The sequence below is a fragment of the Coccidioides posadasii genome, chromosome 4 (genome assembly GCF_018416015.2).
Source record: "Coccidioides posadasii str. Silveira chromosome 4, complete sequence".
Taxonomy (NCBI): Eukaryota; Fungi; Ascomycota; class Eurotiomycetes; order Onygenales; family Onygenaceae; genus Coccidioides; species Coccidioides posadasii.
The window spans coordinates 3,294,814-3,311,612 of NC_089410.1; the positions used below are offsets into that span (position 1 = coordinate 3,294,814).

Here is a 16,799-nt window from a genome sequence, read left to right on the forward strand (position 1 = left end):
GTCGTACACAGTTGCTAGAAGAATATAAGACTTTTACCTTCATGTATTCCTTTCTACATACAATTTGTACTAGAGATCTATTTGCCACACTGATCCGCGAAGTACAATCCTCACAGTTTGCGCAGTGGTTGCCTTTTATATGTGCTTGTGAGCATGTGACTTAGCATCTCACAAAACATATATCCATTCCCAACATCTCGCAAGCAGCTTCCAGCCTTTATAGGCAGTGTTGTTCATTAGTGTAAGGGGTTCACAGGTGAATCCTCACATCCTCAGTAATCTTAATGTCTGCTTCTTGTTGATTGATATTTGAGAAGCAGTGCCATCACTTCCTTGCCACTGTATTCATTCCCTGCAGCTGCTTTAAGCACCTCCTCAGTGATCTTAATGTCTGTATCTTGTTGATTGAGAAGCAGTGCCATCACTTCCTTGCCACTCTTCTGATTCTCTGCAGCTGCTTTGAGCACCTCCTCAGTGATCTTAATATCTGCATCTTGTTGATTGAGAAGCACTGCCATCACTTCCTTGCTACTGTACCAATTTCTTGCAGCTGCTTTAAGCACCTCCTCAGTAATCTTAACATCTGCATCTTGTTGATTAAGAAGAAGTGTCATTACTTTCTTGCCACTCTTCTCATTCCCTGCAGCTGCTTTAAGCACCTTCTCAGTGATCTTAATGTCTGCATCTTGTTGATTGAGAAGCAGTGCCATCACTTCCTTGCCACTCTTCTGATTCTCTGCAGCTGCTTTGAGCACCTCCTCAGTGATCTTAATATCTGCATCTTGTTGATTGAGAAGCACTGCCATCACTTCCTTGCCACTGTACCAATTCCTTGCAGCTGCTTTGAGCACCTCCTCAGTGATCTTAATGTCTGCATCTTGTTGATTGAGAAGCACTGCCATCACTTCCTTGCCACTGTACCAATTCCTTGCAGCTGCTTTGAGCACCTCCTCAGTGATCTTAATGTCTGCATCTTGTTGATTAAGAAGCAGTGCCATTACTTTCTTGCCACTGTATTTATTTCCTGCAGCTGCTTTAAGCACCTTCTCAGTGATCTTAATGTCTGCATCTTGTTGATTAAGAAGCAGTGCCATCACTTCCTTGCCACTGTATTTATTTCCTGCAGCTATTCTGAGCACCTCCTCAGTGATCTTAATATCTGCATCTTGTTGATTGAGAAGCAGTGCCATCACTTCCTTACTACTGTACCAATTTTGTGCAGCTGCTTTAAGCACCTTCTCAGTGATCTTAATGTCTGCATCTTGTTGATTAAGAAGCAGTGCCATCACTTCCTTGCCACTGTATTTATTTCCTGCAGCTGCTTTAAGCACCTCCTCAGTAATCTCAATGTCTGCTTCTTGTTGATTGAGAAGAAGTGCCATCACTTCCTTGTTAAAAGCTGTTGCAATTGTTGTTACCATTTCCTGAGTGATCTTGATGTTCACTTCTGGTTGGTTGAGAAGAAGCACCATCACCTCCTTGCCACTGTGCCAATTTCTTGCAGCTGCTTTGACCATCTCCTCAGTAATCTCAACATCTGCTTCTTGTTGATTGAAAATAAGTGCCATCACTTCCTTGACACTGTGCCAATTTCTTGCAGCTGCTTTGACCATCTCCTCAGTAATCTCAACATCTGCTTCTTGTTGATTGAGAAGAAGTGCCATCCCGTCCTTGTTAAAGGTTGTTGCAATTGTTGTTACCATTTCCTGAGTGATCTTGATGTTCACTTCTGGTTGGTTGAGAAGAAGCACCATCACCTCCTTGCCACTGTGCCAATTTCTTGCAGCTGCTTTGACCACCTCCTCAGTGATCTTAATGTGTGCATCTTGTTGATTAAGAAGAAGTGCCATCATTTCCTTGCCACTCTTCTCATTCCCTGCAGCTGCTTTGAGCACCTCCTCAGTGATCTTAATGTGTGCATCTTGTTGATTAAGAAGAAGTGCCATCATTTCCTTGCCACTCTTCTCATTCCCTGCAGCTGCTTTGAGCACCTCCTCAGTAATTATGATATCTGCTCCTCGTTGGTCCAGAAGAAGGTTCATCATGCTATAATGGTGCATTCCTGCAATCTTTTCGACAATATCACCTGAAATCTTAAACTGTATACCCTTTTCATGTTCCAGTAAAGCTTTTAACACTCTTCCACCATAAACTGCAGCTGCTGATAGACAATCTTTATCAAAATCATCTTTAACTTCTGGTAGTTCCTCATTTAACAGTAATTCTGCCAGCCATTTAATGTCAAGTCTAATTGAGATTTCGCTCGCCCGAGGAGTAGGCAAATAATTTGGAAACAATCTTAAGTATTTGTTCACACTAAGCCATACTTGTGCGTTAGGGTTAGGGGGAAGAATCGTCTTTAGAAAATCCTTGATGGAGTGATGGCAATTTATCTCAGCGGCTGCCTCAATGTGAGAGTACCAATTGGTAGCAGCATATTCCAACAGTGGATATTTTTGCTCCATTATGTTCTTCTTGGCTAGCCTAAACTCATCCAATGACAGGTATGCCATGGTGATATGGGTCAGAGCCAGCCGAGGGTGGATTCCTATGAGGGGCTGGAGGGGGTTGTGACTCTCAAAATAGTCTTTGACAGACTGATGTATGAGAAATATCTTGCCTCCAATGACGTCAACAAGCATGCCAAAGTCTTTGTGTACCTCATCTGGTGTCAGGTGTGGCCGGTCCTGAAGGCAGTCCGTGTAAGTCTTGTACTTCTTTCTAGGATCGATAGCCACGGCGTCTGCTAGAGTCTCGAGGTCAAGAGGGTATTTAGCATATACTACCCAGGCCAAGAAGCGAGCGCTGTCAATATCTTCTTCCAGTACCCGTCCAATGATGACTTGGTACAGCTCATCCAGGTCTTGCGGACTGTTCTTGATTGTTTCCGTAATTCTTTTAAGGCTCGGCAGTTTGATTGCCCTAATCCTCCTAAGGACGACCTCAAGCCAGAGAAACGTATCATTGGCGCCTTGAGACAATTGAGTTTTAATTGTTTGTTTCATATCGTCATTGAACTTCTCTTCTAAACCCTCAAGCCGGGAGTTGATGAAGAGGTTGAGATCATGGGGATGGCACCGAAGGATCCTGTGTGTCGCCCGTTTCCACAGGTCAAGTATATGCCTTTCCGGTCTTGACGTGCAAAACAATTTCAAAACAACGGACGTTTCTGCTGTGGATTCAGGGTTAAAGTCCTCAATCAGTTTCGTGATCAGCTCATCCATTTCGTCTTTGTAAACATCCAGGCCGTCGATGACACAATAGACACTAGCGTATGCATTTTCTCGAAGTAACTTCCTAAATATATGTAGTAATGTTTCGAATGGTGCTGAGAAGAAACGCTCGCTGGTTCTTTGATATTCCGAAGGAAGGAGTTGAAATAAATGCCGCTGATGTTCACAGAGTTGAATAATCAGTGCCCGGAGAACTGATCTCGCGTTACGTGAAACTTCCTCGTTCTTGATGTTACAAAAATAGTATATAATTTTGGTAGGAAGTAACGTCGTTTGCGGTATTCTGCTTTCAAGATGTCCCAAAACAAAATTCGACAGTACTGATTTACCACGACCGGGCGGTGCAGTCACAAGAAGGCTTTCCGATTTGTTTGAGTCCCTCCATGATCTAAAGTCCTCCATGTGCAGGCTTGCTGAAGACAGGTGACGCTGGACGATCACATTATGATCTGTATCTTCTGTCTGATTGAGCCATTCTAGAGTTCCTTTCTCTGGTTTGGCCAGTTTGGATGAGTTCCTGAATGATGTATATGGCGGCTGATTGAGATCATTCCAAAGATGCTGCTGTTTAGGTGTGAGGCCTAAAGCTGTGCATTAGTGCTAATACTTGATACAGTCTATGTAGGCCTATCAATTACATACTATCCTGTGAAAACCGCTTGGGAACCTCCTGACTCGCCTCAGTGACAAGTAACTTGAGCTTTTCCTTCACAATGAGGTATTCCTCTTGGCTCTTACTTTCGTACTTCACAAGACCCGAGTGGTCGGTGTTGAGAGGAATGTTATTTTCGTCAGCTACCGCGGTCAAGCCTGTGCTGGTCGCCGACTTCTCTGTGACCATAAACATCTTCTGACCGGTCTTGGCCAAGGTTCCGTCAGGCTGAATCTACAGTACAATTATTAGTGTCCGCATTTTTTCTTTTCTCACAGGATATCTTAACTTGTATGGTTGGGCTCAGTTTTCGCTCGAAGAATGATATTACTCGATACCGGCCTTTACAACTCTCAGAGAATTGGCCGGAAATTCTCTTTAAAAACGGAGATGGTTCCGAATCTCTGTCAACTACGAGATCTCGTATCAAGCCTTCATTCGGCTGGCCTTTGACGATACTGCTTAGCTGTTCATTTCGCAATCCAAGATTCGGAACACCGAAGAGAAGCAATCCATAGCAAGCTGTGCAGAGCCTGTGGTTTTGTGGATCATCGAATTTCCTGCTCGCACGAACCAACGCCTGTCATACAGTAAGAGTCGAGTAGCTGACGGCCAAGACAAGTAAACGGCCTTACCTCTTTGATCAGCAAACCTCCTAGGCTATGGCCGATAAATATAATGGGACGGCGATCTGTCTACCACAGAATGAGCCATGGTTTTCACACTCCTCAATCTCACATACCATATCCGCACGGAAAGCTTTTACTGTTTCTAGAAAGCGGGTTCCTAGATCCTCGATCGAATCCTTAGAGTCGCTCCCCTGCAGTGTACTGTCGTACCCATACAAAAGCACTCGGATGTCTGGTATGTGGTCTGGAAGATAGTCGCGAAGCCAAAGGTCGTTGTTGCTAGATGACTTCCAGGAGCCAATCGCATGACTCCCAAGGCCGGGTACAGCGATCACACTGTGAGATGAGTGGCATACGTGAGTGACGTACAATTTTTTCATAGACTGAGGCGCCTACTCAACATCTGCGGCTCCGCCTGTCTCATAAAGCGGGGTGATTCCATAGAACTTGATATCGAAGCGGTACTGAAAGCCAAAGCTCGCCCGGTGTAGTCGGGTAAGTAATTCACTTGCTGGAATTGAAGTATAGAAGGTGGCAGTTCCACAAGCCACCTTCCGATCCCTTCGTACCAGCAGGTGCTGCAATATGGAAATTGTATCATTTTCCAAAGCTTGATCGCGCCCGATAATAGTTTCTAGGTCGCTCTTAAAGGCTGCGTGCGCCTTGTCAATGGGAACCTCGTCGACACGTAAGGTCAATGCCCTTTTGGGTTTCGGTGGTAATTTCCCGGAGGAGCGAGACGAGAGTGGATGGCACCAGATTGCAATTGCAAGGGCGATGAGAGCACTTATGACGATTGTGCTCTGATCTAGATAGGCCATATTGCCGGTCCTGGAGGTGCATAGACAAAAAACCATGGCCTACTATAAACTGTGAGGGTTTTGACAAGGCAGACAGCATCAACTGAGGTCGACTGGCGAAGGAAGGCTGAGGGCGGCAACCCGAAGCCACATTTCTGATTGGATAAAGGAAAGACTTTCAGGTGCCAGCAAAACAATCGCAGCCCATGTCGTAGGGAGAGGGAAACAAAAGAGTGAGCAAGCTCGTTGAAGGCCCCTTCAATTATTCTCACACAGAGCGCTATTCAACCCTGTTGTTAAAGGCCTGATTTTTGGAGCGTCCTTCTGAAGATTCATGGAGCCGCCGTTTCCAAAAGAGTGCCAGCTCAGCACAGCGTTCGATCCCGACCCACATCGAGTGGCAAGCGAACCTTCAGCCAAAAACCTTCCGGGATATCCTGATATATCACTTCAGGATCAAAATGGGCTGCTGAACTTTCTCGAGAAAGAATACTGCTCGGTTGACCTGGATCGGATGGCGGGTAGGCTCTGGTGGATGTCAAAGCAGGACAGCGCGAATATTTCCCCCCTCCACCGACAGTTTGTAAAAGGGCGAACCATCATCGTAACCGAGGATCCGAAATTGCATCTGGTGTGGATCCGCGATCGAATATTTGTGAAACCCCTCCCCCGATATCTCACGTCGTACAACTTTTGGCGACGCTATTTGGGAAACGAAGCAGTCTGTACGCCTTGGAGCCGTTATAGCAGTGTCCGAAAGGCGGCTTTGGGCTATCTCAGGACATACTTCTATCTTGTAAGGTCTGAATCTGACTTCTATGTCGCGCAAGATCCAACTCTGCACCTCGTCCCGAAGGCGATTACCTGGGAACAATTCTGCTCGTTTACAACAAACCTGGGCGGGATCTCTAACCAGGATGTATCTGAGCGTTATGCCTACGGCGAGATTAGACTGACCAGGCTTAATTTCTACGCACCATTCCTTCTCGGAAAATCACATTTCCAGCGAGTTGAGTACCAGTACAGCGAATATTTTGCCCGCTTCTACGGGCCAACTTTGTTTCTGATTGGAGTTGCCTCAGTAGTTCTGAGCGCATTGCAGGTTGCCCTTGCTGTCCAACAGGTGGATCCCGTGCCGAATGGTCGAGCGCTTCTAGCGGCTTCTCTTTGGTCCAGCATAACGATGATACTCTGCTTCTTTGCTGTGCTAATAATCCTATTTTGCCTTTTTATATATAAAGTTTCGAAGGAGTGGAAGTACGCCATCCAAGACCGCCTCCGACTCCTGGAATCCAGGAAATGATTATCTTTGCACAAAGTTGGGGCAGGGCCGAACAAGTTCCGCGTGAGCGCAGCAGAAGATGAAGAGCCACGGAGGCGGGGCCGCGGCGATGGTCCCCAAAGACGATGCACGCCTCATGGCCATTATGGAGTACCAACGCCCGCACCAGTCAACGCATTCAATAACTAGTCAGCCCCTAGAACCACACACTCCTTTGTGGAACTTTTGCACCACAGGCTACCCGAGTCAGCTCCGTGTTGTCCTTTATGTACCCCGCCTATTCCATGATGGTTGTTTTACTTTGAGAGTTTTCCGTGATTTAAGGATACCTGGATTGAATGCTTAGGGGATTTGGCTCGATACAGGATCGCTGGGGAAGAATCTGACCTTCGCGGCAGGGAGGTGTGGGCAGATGTGGCAAGACACTGGTATAGCAAGGTTGCTGATAAGTCTTCGCAGGTTGGGAGAATCAAGCATCAACGTGCTGGTGACCAGGAACATAAGCTGTATGTACATAGGAGTGGAGGCTTGTTAGGGGGGTGCGTGGGTGGAGATATAGTTCAACCCAATGCCTTGCTTTATTTCCTGTCTCAACAGACTCTTCGTGTAATTGGCTGGGAATGGAAGCAAATGTTATATGGAACTGTTTTCGAGACACTAGTCTCTATGTAACAGGTAGTTAGTCTCCAGCTTCTCGGCTCGGATTTTCGTGATCCGATGCGGCGTTTAGGACTATGCTTGTCATCTACGGAGTACTGTACTAAGCTACCTAAAGGGGTGGAGACAGTCGTATTTGAGAGCCCGCATACGGATACAGGTCTGATAGGGGGAATGATTAGCCATGTGCGTCTGCTAAACTCGTCCCGCAGGTATTTATGCGTTTGTCATGCCGCAGGGTTCTTTGCGTGTGTGTGTGTGTGTTGTGTGTGTGTGTGTGAGTGAGAGAGAGAGACACTTGAGCTTCAACTTCCTTCACAACATCAGGGCTGACTCCGGTCTTTGAATTGGAAGAGAACGATGTGGGTGATTGGCATATCACGCGATTTGCTCTGGGGCGCGTGTGTAGGTATGGTACACGAAAGACACTGGAGAAATGTCGGAAATGCGTCCAGTCAGGATAAGGTTGTTCTTACAATAGTTCTACCTTTTAAAACGTTGCACATTAACCGTGGTCCTGGGCGTTTCCGAATTACTGTCTGTCGTTGGGTTGGATCAAACCACCGGGTCAGCGATTGACTTTCCTGGTGGCGATGAAAGCAGGTTGACCGGCTAACTAAGTAGCTCCCGATGCGTTTGACTGCTCCATGGTTAACTAACTCGCGGGTTAGCTCGTCCCACATGCCCCGCAGGCTGACAGCGACCCTGTTCCATAGTGACTCCATGTTGTCATCCTATGTAGGTCGTCTTCGAGCCGCTCTCCGACAGGGTCTTAAAGGAGCGGATAATGAGTTAACTTCTCCGAAGATCTTGATGGAAAACCGGTGCCATTCCCAAAGCAATTTCCGCAGTGTGCGCCATGGCAGTCCGATGCCGCGAGCAACCATTGACAAGTACTACGTGGGGAGCTCAGGAAATGGGGCGTGAAAGTCCGGGCAGTTGACGAAAGACCTTTGCAGTCTTCATGGCCCCGAAGAGTTGCTCGAGAAGATCAAGGGGCACCTGCGTTTGCTGACCCTGCTGCATTTTCTGAGAGCTGGAGGATATTGTTGCAAAAACTTTCACCCGGTACTTCTCGTTCTCAACGAGTTTGCTACTACAACCACCCTTGCCTTATGGATGGATCGTCAGGCTGCGGACGTGATATGGGGCTCTACTCTGCTTATGTTGAAGGGAGATTGGATCCGAAACTATGTGTCGCTCCATAGAATCTCGCGCAGTGTCGCTGATCACGTCGGTTAATTTGCTGAACCTGCCTGAGTTCCCAGACATGTTTGAAGAGCTAGACCAGGCTCTACTCAGATTCGGTCGATGTCAGCGAGGACTTTCCGTGACGTCCGCTCTGGAGGATGCTCTCCTTAATGGTTATACGGCGATCATAATCTTCTGCACGCATTTGTTTGCGTTCTTTCGAAACAATCCAATTATAAACGAGACTTGCCGGGCGTGGAATAAGTTTCAAAAACGAGGTTCCAGCGGACATAGCGAAAATTCGACATTTTCAAGGCTACTCGACGAAGAGGCCAGTGTGGTTCGTCGCTCTGGAGAGACCAAAAAAGTGGATAAGGCCGAGCCCACTAGGAATCAACATATCTCTCAGCCGATTGCGAAGAGTCTTCCATGCTACGTGATACCATTTGGCCTGAATGTGAGATTTCTCGGTAGAAGCGATGAGACGGATGCTCTACAGGGAGCCCTCCATCCTCAAGATGATGGTGAACACCTCGAAGTCATGGTGTTCTATGGAATTGGTGGGGTTGGAAAGACGCAGCTTACCCTACACTACGCCAATCCTTCCATGAAGCTATACCATGGTGTGATATGGATACCGTCTGAGACTCAAGCTACAATGGCGCAGGCACTCTCAAAATTTGCGGTGAAGCTTGGCTTGCTACAAGCTGAAGGCCGCAACGATAACTATCAGTCCATACGAAATATGAAAGATTGGCTGAACACGGCGGGGAAATCTTTTCTCCTGATATTTTGACCAGCCAGCATGAAAGGGTCTATCATTATAAATTGTCGATCGCATTCGTTTGCGTCTAAACGTGCAATAGAATTGTTGCATCTCCAATCCTTTATGCGGGAAAATAGGTATAGATGTGTTGTACAATTTGACTAGCTCACGACCGTCGAATGAAACTGACGCAGCGGCGGCAAAGGGGTTGCTCCGGTTTCTCGGTGGCCTATCCCTAGCTACGGTCCAGATAAGGCGAAGTTATGAACGACCGAGGTTATTCCTATGAGGAGATCCTGCAGGTACACCAACGCTCAGCCACAAAGGCGTTCACGGGAACTGGAGCACCGGTACAATATGGACGTACATTAGATACAGCGTGGGAGTGTCCATTTGGAAAACTCTCTGCTGAGTCAAAGACATTGCTGAAGATTCTTACTTTTGACCTGGATCTTATCTCGGAGTCAATATTAAACAGAAGACTTGGAATTGCAGACACTGCCATGGAGATTCTGTTTGATGATTTTGAGTAAGCTCTGCTTCTCTGTGCGACAAATATAGGCTTACCACCAACAGTTTCGGGGTTGGTGTGATCGATCTTACGAGAGCAGCATCTCTGGTCAGTCGGCTATCAACACATAGAGCTATTTCGATCCATCGCCTCGTCCTATTTATAGTGTTTTCGCGGTTGACCACGGACAAGACGTCTACCTTCCTCAACTATGCGATCAGGATGCTATCTTCTAGCTTTCCTAACACCTGGAATGAGAGGGTTCGTAAACTAGGTCATGGCCGGGCTTCATGCGACAAATATAGCAAGATTCTCTCCCATGTCGGCCGGCTCATGGCATTAACTCGAGCGAATTTGCTTATCGTTACCAGTCCGGAGCTTCTTGCGGAATTAGTCTTCCGTGCCGGAAGGTGAGTACGAAACCCTGAAGTTAACGGCAGTATCAAGTACGGAGCATGTACCCTGACACGCCCGAATAAGAGAGCTCTGGGAGAATGAGCAGCTCATGACCGCCTGATCATTCTTTGAATTCGGTCTCCAGCTTAAGATTAGCGCGTGCAACTGCGAACTATGCACAGGCATATCACCTGCTAGGCCACATCGCACTGGATCTGGCGCAACCAAGCGCTGCACGATCTGTGTATCGACAGGCATTCAGAGTGAGAGAAGCACTTGAAGGGCCGCATTCACCCCCGGTGGCGGATATATATGGCGATATTGCCTGCAGCTATACCGAGCAAGGAAACGTTGCTGACGCCTTGAAATATATCCACGTTTTCAGAAACTCATGATGTTAAATGATTCACTCCTGATGACCGAAACGCAATCGATATACGCCATGATACACCACGGGGCAACCGGAAAGAGCACTAGGCGCATTGGAGTACTGTTGTAAGCTGCAAAATTTGATTGAAAAACAATTCGTCCAGTTCCAATCACTGGGACAGAGTGGAGACATCATCATTCTGTGCAGGATCAGGTACGGGTAAGGTCTGAGAGAAGAGGCCCGGCAGCTTGCTTGCATCCGAAGCAGTTGCCATGCGTCACAACTTCTTTTGAAGACAAAGGGCCTCGAGGTGTCTCAATGTTCTTAGCAACCCGAATGGCAGAAGCTGACGGTGAGGATGCCCTGGTAGCAAGTCTCTTGTACGCGGTTTCCGAGATGAGCCGAGGGATATCTAACATGCAGGGCCACCTCGCACGGTCGCTGTGGTTTCTGACCATGGTAAAGGAGAGAAGGGGAGATCCCGTGGGAGCTGAACAACTTAGGATCGAAGCGGAAAGGGAGCGGGATAAAGTCGATGGAAACACTGCTAGCTCATTCATGAGCCTGGTACCATGGGTGCTCTGGTGATAGTAAACGGAAGGTATCCGGCTCATCGCGATAGCCCCCGGGCCCATGAGACGATATCAAAGACAGTGATGCGCGTTGGCCATCGCATTGACGGCCGGTCAACGAATACTCCAGGGCACCTGGTGTTGTGCTATGGCACGATACGAGAAGTAAACATGGTTGAATTCTCTCAAGTCCCACGGTGCTTGTGAGCTACTATACATAGTAGCCAAGAGAGGGAAGGGTGACAGTGTCGGAACTCGTTGGCCACTTACTGATGGCGCTGCTCGGCAGGGAGCATCAATGAAAGGCATCTCCACCACCTGATTGGCATGTGATGGGAATCCGCGTGGATTTGGATTGGATATACTCCGTACCTTACGGGAGAGCCTTCATTGCGATGCTTCGCCACATTGACATATGTCCATCCAAGTGCAGTCAGAGTCCAAAGAGTCGAACTTCTCCCTACTCCGCGGCTAACAACCCCCTGGCAATTGTTTATGATTTAGTCCGTACGGAGTACTCCGTACTCCGCACTAGTATGTACAATGTTGCCACAATATACGGAGTACGGAGTAAGGTCTCAACCTTTGGACCTTACCGTGCCGGGACTAGTTTCACCAACCAAGGATCAAAGCCCCAGGCACGCCCGTACGGAGGATCCTGACAAACTCAAAACTGTAAACCTTCTGTGGCCCATAAACCAGGATCATGACGAGTCCGCCTACCCCTCCGTTCTCGGGAGGCTCAGCAACGCATCCGTCAGCACTACTCTGTACACACATTGTTATACATACGAAGTTCGTCCATAAACGTCCATGTGTGGCGTTTTCTGTTACTCCGTGCTCGGTACTCTGGAATCACCAGCCGTTGACCCAGCTGCCCAACAAACAAAGCTTTGTTCACAGGTCAAGCAAGGGGCTGAACGCTGTCAAATTGCTTGATGAATATTTTTTTCATCGGCACTTAGCTTGAAGAGGCTAAAGGTCAGAACTCTCTGGATTGGGTCAACTAGCTTCTTGGCTCTTGCTTCCCATGCCACTGGATCCTCCAAAAATGCACCGTCCCTTTCACTGAATTAGCTGGCTTCATTGGTCCAAACTTTGACACACCCAGGCCCCTCTTCCGCACGGAGGAGGGAGGCCAAATCTGTGGCCAGGGCCAGAGACCCTTTGCCCCTCGTGTGAGCATCAGCAGTCATTCGATGGGCGCGGGGAGACATTTCCCCCAGGAACGAGCTGGCTGGAACATGTCTCATGCGGGGAGAAATACCTGTCACCGGTTATGTCAACGGGCGCCCGTTAACCAGCCACACTACTTGCCACCTGTTGCATCTCCTGATCTTCGAGAATTCCTCCCCCCGGCTCGGCGGTGGAGGCAGCTGTCTAGTCATGGTCCACAAGTTGGTGGCTTTTCCTCGTGATCGCAATCGTGCCTGGCGGACCGCGAGCCCGGTTATCGGGTAGTTGAAGAACGTGCATCATCCTCCCTGGGCTCGGGTTTATATAAACGAGCCTTTGCTCCCGGACGTAGGCCTCCAAGAGCCTTGCTTTTCATCCTAGATATCCCACGGCAAAAAGCATTCGTGACCCAAAGAACTTCCATCTAGCAGAGGAATCCCGTAACCAACCATGTTGGTTTCAACTCTTGTCCGCCTTTTATTATGTTCGGCCGCGCTATTCAGCAGTCACCTGGCTGTCGCTGTACCCGTCACGCCTGATGAGGTTGAGGTCGACTCATACGCCCTAGAACCCCCTACCGTCGCCGAGCCAGTCACGCCTGGGGAGTCCGGGGTCGGCATAGACGCCATTGAACCTCGACAAGCCGCCAACCAGCGACCAATTTACGCCATTGCCCATCGAGTCCTGACCGCCCAGGGAGTGAGAGATGCCCTCAAACACGGCGCGAACGCTATAGAAATCGACTTGTGTGCCTGGCGCAAGTGGAATACGTGGCTGGCAGACCACGACTGCGCAACAGGGTCCAGTGCTGGCGATTCCGCGGTTACGATGTTTGAGACCATTGTCGAAGAGCATAAGAAGGGGAAGGACGTCACTTTTGTCTGGTTAGACATGAAGAACCCGGATTACTGTGAACCTCGCTTGAATTGCTCGATCGAGGCCCTTAGAAACCTAGCGCGAAAAACACTGGAACCAGAAGGTATACGCGTCCTATTCGGATTCTACAAAGCTGAAAAGAGCCGCGCGTTAAAAGTGATCCGCGAGAAGTTGAATCCTTACGAAGCGGTAAGCTTGAGCGGCAAAGCTAGCGCTGTTTTGAAGGAGTATGAGGGCAAAGTGGCATCAGGGATCCCAGTGGCGCAAAGAGTGATGGACTACGGCTATTACAATCTCCGCTTTGAGTTTGGAGGCTGCCATGAGGGAGGCTATTACACCTGTACCGAATTGCGTCAAGGTGCCCAACTGCGGGATGAAGGGAAACTTGGGAAAGTGTATGGATGGACGAGCTCAAGCGGGCAGGTCGACCTCGTCAACCAGTTGCTGGGCACCGCCGGTGTTGACGGCATCATCTATGGCTTTGAAATGACTTACTACTATGACGACGTTCTCACCTGGAGAGCCGCATTAGATATTCTGACGTGGGTCAAGGAACATGGCAACACCCACCGTATGGCTACCAGAGCTGATCCTCCCTGGTAGTTCTAACAGTGTGAGGAGGTTTACCTTGTATTTATAGAAACTACTAGTATTTTTCTCGGTGGAACATTTGATTTTAATACTTTTTGGGGTAACAAAATACTTTCTATGATCTCTGCATTCCACTGATTTCAATTGTAAACGTTGCCAAGAGGTCTACCTATGGATGTTCCATCTAGGATGATATCAGATTAGTCTGCACTCTGGAGCACAGTGGCAGTTGACAGAGCACTCTGCAGTTATTCCCTCTGTACATGGCATGGAATATAGTGCCTTGTAAAAGGTTGCGTGAATTGGTGCTCCCGCACGCTTCAATCACACATTTGCGGTGTTTCAAACCTAACCCTTCCCACAAAACCATCCACAAAACTATGGAATGAAGAGCTTAAGCTTAAATATTCAAATAAGAAGTTGACTCCAGTTACAAGACTTTACATTCTTGGGAAATTTGCCATGGAGAAGAAAACGTGCATTCAATTGATGTCAAGCTCAAAATTCCACCTTCAACAATCTATTCCACAAGCCAACAAGCTTCTTCTCGAGTCAACTGTATCGCCAAACCTTGACCTGGAAGACCAGATGTAAGGATTCGCCCGCGAACCCCTTACAATGAAGAACGACGCTCGCGAGGCAAGGACCTTGCCTGCAAGATGTTGGGAGCTGATGTATGTGTTCCTGAGATGCTAAATCATGTGCTTGAGAAAAAACATAAAAGGTAGCCACTGCATGAACCTCTTATGAAAGCCAGTAGCAATCTGGCACAGAGTCATACCGTTGCTAGAAGAATATAGAGATCTTATCTTCGCGCATTTCTTCCTAATCCTCTCCCTAAGGAGAGTCCCGTTGCCACATTGACCCGCAAGTACAATCCGCGGCTGACTATGTAAAGAGCCACCAGCCCCTCTCAAAAAGATATTGAATAACTACCTATAATCCTACTGCAGGAGAGAGCAAGTAAGGTGTCCACGGTATAGGCAATTGTTACATTTTTGACCCCGGCCTGCGGAGATGCACTCTGCAAAGACCATGTTGCCATAGCCTTGCTGAGCTCTCTTGCAGGCGGAGTACTCCCGTCCTGGTGGAGGCTGCCTCCCAGCCCAAGTCACAAGTCACAAGGATTTCCTTGCGGAGCTGGGGGCGAAGAGCCAGCTGATTTGGATTATCCAAACCAGATATTAACCCAGACCTTTGGATAGGCTTGCGACACCATGCCCTTTCACAGGTGGACAAAGGGGGGAAGACCTGGGAGGACCACCAGGTTGGCCCGCGAAGCCCCAGCAAAGAAGGCGGCCGGGGGAAGAGGGGTGAAGGTGGCCTGGGACCACCATTGTCGATCTCGCCGGGGTTGCTAGGTGGTCCCAGGCACCCTGCAAGACCACGACACCCCGCCAACCTGCCCGAGCGGGAGGCACCATAACCACAACATAGAGAAGGTTAGCTGCGAGCAGAGAGTGTGATAGTGGATACTCACGTTGCTAGCCGAAGCCTGCGGGACCACAACTGCCGGGAGGGGATGAAGGAACCCTAATTCTGTCAGCACGCGAACCAATGCCAGCTCGCGGAAGAGCACCTACAGCTAGAGCTGGCGGAGAAGGGGCGGAGGCTGGTGGAGGAAGAGGGGGAGGAGCAATTCCCTAGAACTGTCAGTCGCGACTACATCCCAGCCTCTCAAAAGACCACTCACCGAAGGCCCAAACAATTCCTCCACAAAGGGGGGGAGGAGGAGACCGCGAGCCCCTAGCATGCGTTAGCCTTATCCAACCACGCGGAGGCAAAAGAATCCACGCAGGTAGAAGACTTACGCAGCTTGTGGCCTTGCAGCCAAGCAAGAGGAGATCTCACCGCAAGCCTGCCTCCCACATGAAGCACTGCTTGGAGCGTTCACTTATCTTGGTGATTTTAATGAAGGCTAGAGAAGGAAGAGCAGCAAGTGAAAGTGAAAGTGAAAGTGAGAGAAACCTTTCTCTTAAGCTAGTCCTCGTTACCTAATGTTGACGCGGAGCTAGTAGAATAATAGGGGATCTGTACAGAGTACATATTGTTGTGTTATTCAGGCTAGAGTTGTGTTATCTCTTATTGAGGCTGTCCTCTTTTCCTTAAGAGGAACTTTTTATTTTCCGAAGGGTTCTTTTTGTTTTCTACTCATAAAAGGTTTTTGATGATACAGCCACCTTGAGGGACCAAGGCTTAGAAGAGGCGGGGAGTCTGCAAGGATTTGCCCGCGAACCCGTTACACTGAAGAACAATGTTCAGGTAAGGAGATTGCCTGCAAGATGTTGAGAGTCACGCTGATCCGCGAAGTACGAATCAATTTTCTACTAGTTAAATATTAGAGCTCAAACCAACTCTGTAAAGGTCTGATTGAATTCTACGAGGATTCCACGAGTTGGACATCATGTACTGGATCTTTGGGAAGACTTGACGCAAACTCTTTTCTGATGAAGACAGGCTTCCCCAACTTTCTAACCCAAAAATAGGTATCATACTCATCAGACATTGACTTTCAGCCCCAAACGGTGTCTCACACTAATAAGTATGGGGTGGCGTTATAAATGATTTGGGGACAACCCCCCAAGTTGATAACTATTTGATGTGTCGAAGTCTTTTCTGTATCTTCTTTCTATTTACTTGACTCTCTCTATCTGGCGTCTGCGCGACTGAGTCCTGACTACCTGCACGCTGGCATACATTAAGCGTTGAGGACAGCTGACCGCTGTGACAGATCTGTGGGCCGTTAGGAATCCAGCCGTTAACTCAACAGTTGATAAAATGTGGTGTCTCTCGCCAGACCGACCTATTGTCGAGACATATGGCGCTTGCCGTCCTCACGGCTTGCGATCAGGGTCAATTAGGATGATGCTATTATTGACCGATGCTATTGGGGGGCTGTTGAAACAAATAAGAGGCACTCGCCAAGTTCATCAAACATTAAAAAATTTCGTAATATTTTTAATAAAAAAAGTTTTCTCGTCGTCCCCGGGAAGGCTCGAACTTCCAACCTCCTGATTAACAGTCAGACGCGCTAGCCGATTGCGCCACGGAGACTCACTAATCCCAAAGCGGAAATAGGCGAAAATCTCTAGATGAA

General features: G+C 48.3%; 7 protein-coding genes and 1 non-coding gene across 8 annotated transcripts; 4 read left to right on the top strand and 4 right to left on the bottom strand.

Annotated features, from left to right (window-relative positions):
* Positions 1-281: 281 nt before the first annotated feature.
* On the bottom strand, positions 282-4,080 carry D8B26_007942 (uncharacterized protein; the record flags this gene model as incomplete). Its single annotated transcript, XM_003067415.2, has 2 exons — positions 282-3,814; positions 3,876-4,080. 2 exons carry the CDS (start codon positions 4,078-4,080, stop codon positions 282-284), a joined length of 3,738 nt encoding a protein of 1,245 aa, XP_003067461.2.
* Positions 4,081-4,540: 460 nt separating this feature from the next.
* On the bottom strand, positions 4,541-5,335 carry D8B26_007943 (uncharacterized protein; the record flags this gene model as incomplete). The annotated part of the gene is made up of 2 exons (XM_066125687.1): positions 4,541-4,850; positions 4,911-5,335. 2 exons carry the CDS (start codon positions 5,333-5,335, stop codon positions 4,541-4,543), a joined length of 735 nt encoding a protein of 244 aa, XP_065981771.1.
* Positions 5,336-5,648: 313 nt separating this feature from the next.
* D8B26_007944 (uncharacterized protein) lies at positions 5,649-6,617 on the top strand (the record flags this gene model as incomplete). The annotated part of the gene is made up of 1 exon (XM_003067416.2): positions 5,649-6,617. One exon carries the CDS (start codon positions 5,649-5,651, stop codon positions 6,615-6,617), a length of 969 nt encoding a protein of 322 aa, XP_003067462.2.
* Positions 6,618-8,445: 1,828 nt separating this feature from the next.
* Positions 8,446-9,240, top strand: D8B26_007945 (uncharacterized protein; the record flags this gene model as incomplete). The annotated part of the gene is made up of 1 exon (XM_066125688.1): positions 8,446-9,240. One exon carries the CDS (start codon positions 8,446-8,448, stop codon positions 9,238-9,240), a length of 795 nt encoding a protein of 264 aa, XP_065981772.1.
* Positions 9,241-9,473: 233 nt separating this feature from the next.
* On the top strand, positions 9,474-10,512 carry D8B26_007946 (uncharacterized protein; the record flags this gene model as incomplete). The annotated part of the gene is made up of 3 exons (XM_066125689.1): positions 9,474-9,739; positions 9,787-10,131; positions 10,263-10,512. The coding sequence occupies 3 exons, from the start codon at positions 9,474-9,476 to the stop codon at positions 10,510-10,512; spliced, it is 861 nt and encodes a 286-aa protein (XP_065981773.1).
* A 184-nt stretch (positions 10,513-10,696) lies between these two features.
* Positions 10,697-11,122, bottom strand: D8B26_007947 (uncharacterized protein; the record flags this gene model as incomplete). The annotated part of the gene is made up of 1 exon (XM_066125690.1): positions 10,697-11,122. One exon carries the CDS (start codon positions 11,120-11,122, stop codon positions 10,697-10,699), a length of 426 nt encoding a protein of 141 aa, XP_065981774.1.
* Positions 11,123-12,685: 1,563 nt separating this feature from the next.
* D8B26_007948 (uncharacterized protein) lies at positions 12,686-13,714 on the top strand (the record flags this gene model as incomplete). The annotated part of the gene is made up of 1 exon (XM_003067418.2): positions 12,686-13,714. The coding sequence occupies one exon, from the start codon at positions 12,686-12,688 to the stop codon at positions 13,712-13,714; it is 1,029 nt and encodes a 342-aa protein (XP_003067464.2).
* A 2,968-nt stretch (positions 13,715-16,682) lies between these two features.
* D8B26_007949 lies at positions 16,683-16,756 on the bottom strand. Its single transcript has one exon. It is a non-coding gene; the product is annotated as a tRNA-Asn (tRNA).
* Positions 16,757-16,799: the final 43 nt, after the last annotated feature.